Below are 10,323 nucleotides of genomic sequence, written 5' to 3'. Positions count from 1 at the left end.
CCTGCTCATACTCTGCTCCCTGGTTTCCTGGTCAGCCACTGGGAGGCCAGGATGCTGCACCAGGCGGGCCTGATCCAGCAGGCTCTCCTGATGTTCTTATCCGGGAGAACCCTGCTGGTTTTGCCCCAACTCCGCGGCGAGCTCAGGGCGCCTCTGGCATCCGTGGGGGCTCCCCGCCCCGCCCCGTTGCCTTTAGCTCCACGTTCCTTAGGCGCCTCCCCAGAAGGAAAAGGAAGCCGCCCCGCGGCAGAAAGTGCCCGCGCGCCTTCTGGAGAGCAAGGCGGAGTCCGCCCCCCCCCCGCAACAGGGCAGGCATTTCGGCCGCCCTTTGAAGTTTGGCCCCGCGCTTCACTTCTAGACAGACGGAGCAGCTGCAGGGCAGCCTGCGCCCAATGCAACCCGCGGAGAAGGAGCTCCTTTCCGGACCGGCCCCGCTTCCCGGCATGCACCCCTTGAGCCCTCCCCTCCCCACCCCCGTTTGGGCCCACCCCCCTCCAGCCCCATTTACGCTTCCCCCCAGCTGGGGCCGAGCCTTCTCCTGCGGCGCCTCGGAGGGCAGCGAACATGGCTTCCAGGCAGCAGCTGGGTAATGGGCGAGGGGGGCTCGGGGGCCTGGGCGCTGCGCTCTAGGGCTGCGCGACGGGGAGCTCAGGGCGCTTCTGCAAGTTGGGCAGCAGCTGCGGGCGAGGAGGGAAGCCTGCGAGGGGCGCCTGCTTCCTTGGGCGGAGGGCGGCTCGGGCTCGCTCCGGGGTTGCACATCCTAACCTCGTCCGGGTCGGAGGGAGCCGTGTTGCTTCCGGAGGGACCCAGATTTAGGGCAGAGCCCCAGCAGCCGTGTTTGTAAGAAATATATATCTAAAGGTGGCGTGGCTGGAAGAGTTAAAGTTTTCGTCTCTGCTGCAGAATCCAGGGTTAGGGTAAGAGTTGCGAAAGGCTCAGGACCAAATTATCAGGGAGATGGAGCAACTTCACCCCCTATGAAGAAAGATGGCAGCATTAGGGCCGTTTTAGCAGGGCCAGCCCACCCAGGAGGCAAGTGAGACACTGCCTCGGGCAGCAGATCCCAGTGTCAGTCCTTCTCCCAGTCCCCCCCCCTCACCCCTTCTTCCCTGACAGGGAGGGAGCTCCATTTGGGGGTCAGGTGACCAGCCCTGCTGATAGAAGCTTATAGAAATACTCCGGGTGGAGAAAGTGGATAGGGCATGGGGAGGCAACCGCAGGCCCGGGGGGCCAGATCCGGCCCAATCGCCTTCTCAATCAGGCCCACAGACAGTCCGGGAATCAGCGTCCTTTTATTTAAAATGCATCTCTGGCTTATATGTGGGGCACAGGAATTCATTCATTCCCTCCCCCCAAAGTATAGTCTGGCCCCCCACAAGGTCTGAGGGACAGTGGACTGGCCGCCTGCTGAAAAAGTTTGCTGGTCCCTGGGATAGGGGAAAGTGTTGCCCCCTCTCTCATAGCACTAGAAGTTGCTGACAAAGGAGAATGTTGGGCGATTTATGACAGATAAAAGGCGGTCCTCCTTCGCACAGTGCGCAATCTATGGAACTATGGAACTCACTCCTGCAAGAGACGGCGACTATCACCAATTTGGGTGGTTTTAAAAGACCGTTAGACAAATTCATGGAGAAGAGAGCACCTCTGGTTGGCCCCTGTGGGAGCAGGATGCTGGACTAGATGTGCTCCTAGTCCAGCATGATCCTCCTTTGTTCTTGTGTGGTGAAACTGTTTCTGGACTGTGCCACTAAGCTGTAGGCAAAAGGTTGGGGAGAGGGGGAATTGCCTAGAAGGTGCAACGCTTTGGAGCCTAAGTTGCAAATGTGCAAAATAACGAAGGAGTCATCACTGAAGAAACCTCTTGTGTAGGGATGGCATAAATAAAATAAAATAATTAAATAAAACAAATCAGTGTTTCCCATCGTTTTGCTTCTGAAAACTTGTGCATGTTACGTTTCTGGACAGACAGTACAAGACATTGTAAGAAGATGGTAAGAAAGAAATAGTGTGTTGCTGATAATGCCAAGATTGCAGGTTTGATTCCTGCGTGGAACAGATGCCTAGTCTTGCATTCAAGGGGTTGGACTAGATCAGTGCTTTCCAAACTCTGCACATTAGTGTGTCGGCTGCAGTGCGTAGGTGTGTTGCACAAACGCTCCCCGTGCTCCTCCGAGGGCTGGAAAGGGGTTAGTTTCACCTCCAGTTTGCAAGTAAAACTGAATTGCTGTGTCGTGAAATGATGCATGTCTAAAAAATGTGTCACCAACATGAAAAGTTTGGAGAGCTCTGGACTAGATGATCTTCCAGCTACAATTCCATGATTCTGTGACAGGGCGGCTCCAGTGCGCTGTGCTTCCATGTGCTCTCTCTGCCTTGACCTTGAAGAGGTGCTTTGTGTATGTGTGAACCTTTGATAAGGAGTGTGAAAATGGGCTTCAGCATCCTGCCTTCTTCCTTGGGGCTGAGCCACACATGATATGTGAGATCTGTGATCAGATTCCCCAGCTTTCGTTTAATTTTAAAATGGGAACAGAAGACTCAAATTTTCTAGGAGCCGTGCTTCTGAGTGAGGGCTGCCTTTTGCCCTCTGGAGTTTCTTCAGCAGCTTAAGCAGGCCTTGTGCCTGAACCTAAAGGCATTTAGTCGGAAGGCCAGTCCATTTATGTGACTGCAGCTTACATTTATATCCTACCTTTCTTCCAAGGAGCTCAAGGCGGCCTGCCTGGTTCTTCCTCTCCCCATTTTTATCTTCGCAGCACCCCTGGCGCAAGGGGGCCCAGTGAGCATCATGGCTGAAGGCGAACTGGAACCCTGATTTCTCAGGCCTCCCACCACCGCACCACACTGGCTGGCTATAAATTATTCCATATAAATGTGTTTAGGATTGCAACCTTGCACTTTGATCCTAAACATATCTATTTAGAAAATTTCCGCTGTCTGCTTCCAAGTTAAGAGTGCACACGACTGCAGCCTTATTATGCATTCTTGACTCCCCGAGCTGCGCACAAGGAAATACAAGTGACTCATTGTGTATTTGGGGGTTCTGCTACATGCTAACAGTCTTTTTAAAAATGTTGATTATGTTTTGCTTTCCTTCTAGCTTTATTCAGTGTCTCAGACAAGACCGGCCTAGTGGAATTTGCAAAATGCCTCAGTTCCTTGGGTTTGGGTTTGGTCGCTTCTGGAGGAACCGCAAAAACCCTTCGGGATGCAGGCCTGAATGTCAGGTAAAAGCTGTTTGAAGGTTCACAGATTCATGCCCCAGATTAAGTGTTTCAGAGTAATTGGCATTGCCTGCTTCTGCATTGCAAACTTGAGATTGGGTTTGCCACTTCACTTGTTAATGTCAAACCATGGATTTGTTTCATAGAAACGAGCTCTGTGATTCTGTGTTTCTTGTGCAATCCCTTCATCCACTCCTTTCTTAGTTACGTGCTAGTTTGCATAAATCCATCATTTTCTGTTAGTTTGCCAGTTTGGGTGAAGTGGCAGACTCTAGTCAGTTCAAACCAGAAAGTAAGCAAATTTAAGTAAATCTCTGCATATTGAGCTGACAGATCCTAGATGATAACTTAATTTCCTTTGCTGTGTGCTGTCCCTGTTCTCTGGGATTTTTCTCACGTTGGACTTTGCATAAAGAAGATCCCAGGTTCCAGCCCCATTCTCCAGCCAGGGCAGGGAATGTTCCCTGCCTGAAACCCTGGCGACGGTGCTGCCACTCAGAGTAGACTATATTGATTCAAAGGACCTGCAAATTAGTGTTGTGCACATATTTTTGCCTAGGTTTCTTGCATCCTGCAAGTATTCATGTGGGGGAATGTGAAAAAGGAGGCCAGTACAAGATTTTGAAGAAATGTTCATGGGGGAGGGATGAGAGGCTTCCATTTTTACATTTATTTACATATTACATATGATGGCATGTATGTTCTGCCTTTCCTTCATGGTGGTGTATGTCGTTCTTTCCCTTCCCATTTTGTCCTCATAACCATCTTCTCTGGGCAAAACATGGACTATATCAATGAGCTCTCCACCCAAATTTCTAAAGGTGTGTGGTTTGTCTCCACATAAAAATGGCTGCTTTGAAATATAGTCGTAAGTTGGGAGCCGAACAGAATCCGAACAGAATCCTGCAGCCAATCAGAAGCCACGGAAGCCCTGTTCGGCTTCCGAAAATAGTTTGCAAACCGGAACAGTCATTTCCAGGTTTGCAGCGTTCGGGAAGGAAAATGTTCAGGAACTAAGCTGTTTGACTTCCAAGGTACAAGAAAAGGTTGCTTTTCTTTCTGAAGATGGACTTTAAAATGGGGGGAGAGAGTGTAATGTTGTCTTGAGTTTAGAATCCTTTAAATTCTTTCCTCAATAGCCTTTCCTGGTGCAATTTACTTTAATTAGAGGAAAGGGAATGCATTAGTTGGTTGTGGTCATGTGAAAGGGAACTAATGCTTTTTAGATGTCTAGAAAGGCTTTCTGAAATGAGCAGTTGAAAGCCTTTCTGTCCCCTTTCATGTCATCTGTCATCTGTTTGAGGCTGTGTGCCATTAAGAGAAGGAAATCCATTAAGATAGGCAAGCATTAAACAAAATACCCATTCAAGACCATGATAAAGGATTTGTCCAAGAGGAGGCAACACGTGCCTCCCATGGACATTTCCCTGGGCAAAAAGTTCATATTTTCCAACTCCAGTCTTTACTAAGTGATTTTTGGTCATCCTGTTGTACCATGCGAAGTATGTAGTATTTCTTAAAAAGAAAGGTGAACAGTGGTGTAACCGTAGTGTGCTGGAGAGTGTGGAGCTGTGCAGCATGGGCTCAACTCCTTAGCAATTTGCCCCTTAATGCTATTTTTGTTCTCCTCAATTTCCAGTAAATTTCAATTTATCTTCCCACCAACCTTGTGGTGTCGGCCAGTGTTTCACAGAGGGGCGAGGAAGCTGTCAAGTTGCCATGGGTAGCTGATGTATCTAGCTCTAAATGCAAACTTGGGTTTTGGGGGTTTCATGACTGGCTGCAAAGAAGTTGGGGGGGGGGGAATACTAAATTTTGCCTTTATCTTGGAAAATCATACATTGTTTAGATTAAGAGAAGCTCAGACATTTTACTGCAAGAACTCTCTTTATTTTATACCCAAGACATTATCATGACTGTACAGAGAACCTGTGTCTAAGGAGGCACTTTGCTTATATTCAGAAGAGTTTGTTCAAATTCTAGCTTGGAAACGTTGGGTGACACTGAGTAAATAATCCTCTTTCAGCTTCCATATTCCACCTGTACATTTAAAGTAGTGATTTATCACAGCATCATTGTCAGGCCGAACAAGGCTGGCCAAGCCAATTCATATAGCTACAGTGACTGCCCAGAATTCAGTGGGTATCTGCATGGTCAATGCTGGCAATCCCTGTTGCATTTTGTGAAAATAAGCATGTGCTTCTTGACTTTTTGACATTCATTTAGGCAATGGTTGCTGCTGCATTTTCAGACTTAGACAGAATAGACATTCATTGGATTGTCAACATTCATGAAATAATTGTTTACATTCACCAATTTTTGGATCTTCACTAGAACAGATACATTAAAAGTGTTATTTAATGGAGAGAAGAAGAGATGAAAAGAATCTTCTACCATATTAACCAAATACCTATTATACCATCTCAACTGGCAGATCAGTCTTTTAGTCAAACGGTTTATTGCACCGAAGGAGTACAGTGGTACCTCAGGTTAAGTACTTAATTCATTCCGGAGGTCCGTACTTAACCTGAAACTGTTCTTAACCTGAAGCACCACTTTAGCTAATGGGCCCCCTGCTGCCGCCGCGCTGCCAGAGCACGATTTCTGTTCTCATCCTGAAGCAGAGTTCTTAATCTGAAGCACTATTTCTGGGTTAGCGGGGTCTGTAACCTGAAGCGTATGTAACCTGAAGCGTATGTAACCTGAAGCGTGTGTAACCTGAGGTACCACTGTACTATAGAAATCAAGTAACTGACTTCTGACTTTCTTCTCTTTCTCTATTGCTCTCCTCCCCTCCCCCACCCCTTTGCACAGAGATGTTTCTGATCTCACTGGCTTTCCGGAAATGTTGGGCGGGCGTGTGAAGACCCTTCATCCTGCTGTTCATGCAGGTAGGTTGGTCCTAACGTGCTTCTGTTGGCTGTATTTTATGGAATTTGTGTGGCATCTGGGGAAAGGTGGATCTGCTGAAGTTGCACATCGTCCAAATCATGGCGGGGGTGGGGTGGGGTGGGAGTGATTTGTGGCCTCTGATCTCACTTTATGCCATCCCTGAGAACACTTATTCCAGATTAGTCAAGGCTTTTGCTTCTGGCTCCTCCCATCATTGGCTGTGGCCACTTCAGCATGCAATCTCTTTTTTTTTTTTTTAAAGATATTTATTAAATTTTCCAATTTTTTTATACAAACAAAAAACAAACAAACAAAGAGATTAAAAAAACCACATATAGTTCATAAAGCATACTTTTCAATAACAAATTTCTCTGACCTCCTCATACCTCCCCTTCTTGTATTCCATTTAAAATTATTTGTTCAGCAAATCCTTAACTTAAAGCATTACAGCTTATAATATCACCTTATTTTCAAAACCCTTTTTTTCCATCCATGTTCCTTTATATCATTACAGCTAGAAACCCCTCAATTTCAATCCAACACCATTCAACTTTCCTTAATTTTACAATATTTCTGTAAATAATCCTTAAATTTTTTCCAATCTTCTTCTGCCGACTCTTCTCCCTGGTCACGGATTCTGCTCGTCATTTCTGCCAGTCCCATACAGTCAATCAATTTCATCTGCCATTCTTCCAGAGTGGGTAGATCTTGCGTCTTCCAATACTTTGCAATGAGTATTCTTGCTGCTGTTGTAGCATACATGAAAAAAGTTCTGTCCTTCTTTGGCACCACTTGGCCAGCCATGCCCAAGAGAAAGGCCTCTGGTTTTTTCAAGAAGGTATATTTAAATACCTTTTTCAATTCGTTATATATCATTTCCCAGAAAGCCTTAATCCTAGGGCACGTCCACCAAAGGTGAAAGAATGTGCCTTCATTTTCCTTACATTTCCAGCATTTATTATCGGGCAAATGATAGATTTTTGCAAGCTTGACTGGGGTCATGTACCACCTTCAGCATGCAATCTCAATAGATTACTCGTTGCCAGGAAAAAGGCTTTCCTCTCACAGAGGTGATGCACTTGGGTCTGGGCTGTTTTGCTCCATACAGAGAAAGCTCTGTATGGGGACCTCCATCCCTGAATGCGTCTTCACAGAATAATTCCTTCCCCATTACTATGTTCTTAATCTGAAGCACTATTTCTGGGTTAGCGGGGTCTGTAACCTGAAGCGTATGTAACCTGAAGTGCATGTAACCTGAAGAGGGTGCTGCCCCTCTCCCCGAGATCCAGTATTGTGTGTGTGTGTGTGTGTGTGTGTGTGTGTGTGTGTGTGTGTTTAGAAACTGGAATTGGTCCTAAGTACTGTGCATCTTCCTGGAGGATAATCTGTGAGCCTTATTGCGGCCCATGATTCTGACTACAGTGGTACCTCGGTTTAATCCGTTCCAGATGTCCACTCTTAAACCAAAACCGTTCTTGAACCAAGGTGCGCTTTCCCTAATGAGGCCTCCCGCCGCCGGTGCCCTTCCACTGTTCAGCTTCCGTTCGAAGACCGAGGTAAAGTTCGCAAACCAGGACACTAGTCCCTGTTTTGTGGACTTCGTAAACCGAATAGTTTGTTAACAGGGCTGTTCTTAAACCGAGGTACCACTGTAGCCTATGTAAGTTTTCCACAGTGATTATATGTTTGTGGTTCCTTGCTTACAACTCCTTAAAAAGATTGAGTGTTCATTTTAGAAGCATAAAGTCAAAAGTTTTGTGGCTCCTTACAGCTGAATTAAGAGTTGGAAGGGATCATGTAGTACAGTTCTCTCAGAATAGTGGTGTCTCACCAAAATGCATGCAAGAAACTACATATTTGTTTAAGTCTCCCTTCCCAGTCAAAAACTGCCTTCCTCTGCAAAGGTAGAATGTTGGGAATTGGCATATTAGGGAAAGGCTAGGCTGAGTTTTCTGGGTGTCAGGTTTTTGTTTTTTTGTTTTGAGAGCCATTGCGGTGTAGTGGTTAAGAGCAGTGGACTCGTAATCTGGTGAACCAGGTTCGCGTCTCTGCTCCTCCACATGCAGCTGCTGGGTGACCTTGGGCCAATCACACTTCTCTGAAGTCTCTCAGCCCCACTCACCTCACAGAGTGTTTGTTGTGGAGGAGGAAGGGAAAGGAGAATGTGAGCCGCTTTGAGACTCCCTCGGGTAGTGATAAAGCGGGATATCAAATCCAAACTCTTCTTCTTCTTCATTTATGTGATTCTCACCTGCGTTCTGAAGTTATATAGTCCCCACAGGGCAGTACTATGTCATTTGTCTTTATACATAGCTCAGCCACTTTCCTATAATAGGAGCTTGATGACATGAGGGATTCCCTTCCCCCTCCTTTTGAAAAACTTGGCGTTGTGAAAATATGTTGGTTTAGAAATCCAAAAAAAATGGCATGTCAAATACTGCTAGAAACGTAGGCCAGTATTCTGTCATAATTTGGAAGCCTTAAAAAATTCAGAGGGAACTTTTTCTAAAGCTCCATTCCTGTGCACAGTTACTGGGGAGTATTCCATTGAACCTGCTGGGTCTGAGTAGGCTGGAATAGGCTTGTGCTGTAAGAGCAATTCAAAGTCTGAGTCAAGTAGGTGCCTTTGAGACTTAAGGCTTCAACACTTTATAGACCTGGGAAGGAATAAGCCCAGTACACATAGCGGGTCTCACTTAGATTTAAAAATACTTTGGCTCATGCTGTCTCAACTTCGATAGCTATATGCTAAGACTTAACTGGGATGTTCATGAGTAATATTTGAGTAACTAGGAAAGTAGTTGGCACTTATCTCAGTTATGAAATCTCTACAGGAGAATCTGGCATTCTCAGCCTTAGCTAATCATACATTGGTTTTCCTACTCCTTTCTCTAATTCTTTTATCCCCCCCCCATTAGGTATTCTGGCTCGGGACATCCCACAAGATAAAGCTGACATGGATAAATTGGATTTCAGTCTTGTAAGGTAAAATGTTTAAAGGGTCACTGTGAGTTAATGAATAATCATGACATAAACCTGCAACCAATCAAATGTTCATTTGCCGTAGACACCAGGGCTTCTGCTCCATAAACAAGCCTTTATCTGTGTGTTAGAGTAAAAAATAGATCAGATGCATAAATTTTGTGAGGTGGTGTCATTGTCATCATTTTTGGAGCAAAGGAAAAGGGAGGAAAAAAATAGTGTAAGAGACTTAAAGGCTCTATACTTCTATTCATTGTTTTAATTTTGAAACACTGGCAAACATACCCTTTTGAGATTTACACAGTACTGTTTAGATTTCAACATGTAAGTCAACTTCAGACGTAAGAGTGCATAAATTCAGGGCCAGAGGCTGAGGACCCTGAGGCTGAAGACTTGGTTTGTGCACGCCCCCCCCGCCCCCTTTCAGTTTTGCACCTCTTGCCCCATCCCTTAACTTAGAGGCAGCACAATAATTCTTCAGCTTCGTTTGATTGGCCAACTTGATGTGGGAGTGGTGCAAAGTGTGACTTTGGACGCCAAACAGAAGTTATTCATTAAATGGAAATCAGAAAGTTAAGCATCAAAGTTAAATAAAAGTGATTCTTAACTGGCCAGTTTTGTGTAAAGCACAGTGGAAACGTAACGTGGGTCACTGTCTGGCAACTGGTCACCTGATTCTGTACCATCAGCACCCAGTGACCTGGACAGATGACTTTTAGTGTTTTATATTTCTGGGCCATCTTAATGATACTGGGTTTTTTAACCTAATAAAGGACAATATGGGCACAATCCAACCAAAATATTTGGTCCATCTTACTGATTTCAGAGGAGAATTAAGCATATGTGTAATACTCTTTCCCCCATCTCCTGTGGGAACTAGTGGGTGGATTGTGCCGATAATTATCATTCTGTCACAATCTCAGCAGTGTAGATCACCTGCTGTTTGCCCACTGCTTCCTTTCAACTGGGTTCCGTATGGATGAAATGCACGTTCCTCTTATTTGGTGGGCTACCTGAAAACAACTTTAAGGTGATGACCTGACTCTGGATTGCCAGATTGAGCCAGGTAGTGTTGCAAAGGCTGCTCCCGTCCTGTCTTTTGAACCTGCCCTTTGGAAGAGCAGCTGCTGGGGTGTGGCTGTCCTGAGTGCCCCATGTCAGGGTCTTGTTTCTGTTTTGCTTCAGCAGGGATCTGATAAATGATCGCTTTGCATTAGGGCAGGGA

The 10,323-nt window shown here is 45.8% G+C and overlaps 1 protein-coding gene across 1 annotated transcript in view; it reads left to right on the top strand.

Moving 5' to 3' along the window:
- Positions 1-475: 475 nt before the first annotated feature.
- Positions 476-10,323, top strand: part of ATIC (5-aminoimidazole-4-carboxamide ribonucleotide formyltransferase/IMP cyclohydrolase) — a 31,557-nt gene continuing 21,709 nt past the window's right edge. Inside the window, exons 1-4 of the mRNA XM_053364446.1 lie at positions 476-586; positions 3,101-3,227; positions 6,039-6,115; positions 9,035-9,101. Coding sequence (XP_053220421.1) covers positions 565-586; positions 3,101-3,227; positions 6,039-6,115; positions 9,035-9,101 — 293 coding nt within the window. The 5' untranslated portion in view covers positions 476-564. The remainder of the gene's footprint in view (positions 587-3,100; positions 3,228-6,038; positions 6,116-9,034; positions 9,102-10,323) is intronic.

The sequence above is a fragment of the Podarcis raffonei genome, chromosome 1 (genome assembly GCF_027172205.1).
Source record: "Podarcis raffonei isolate rPodRaf1 chromosome 1, rPodRaf1.pri, whole genome shotgun sequence".
In the NCBI taxonomy this organism is placed as follows: Eukaryota; Metazoa; Chordata; class Lepidosauria; order Squamata; family Lacertidae; genus Podarcis; species Podarcis raffonei.
The sequence above is the reverse complement of the archived record's forward strand: the minus strand, read 5'-3'. Positions and strand labels throughout refer to the sequence as shown.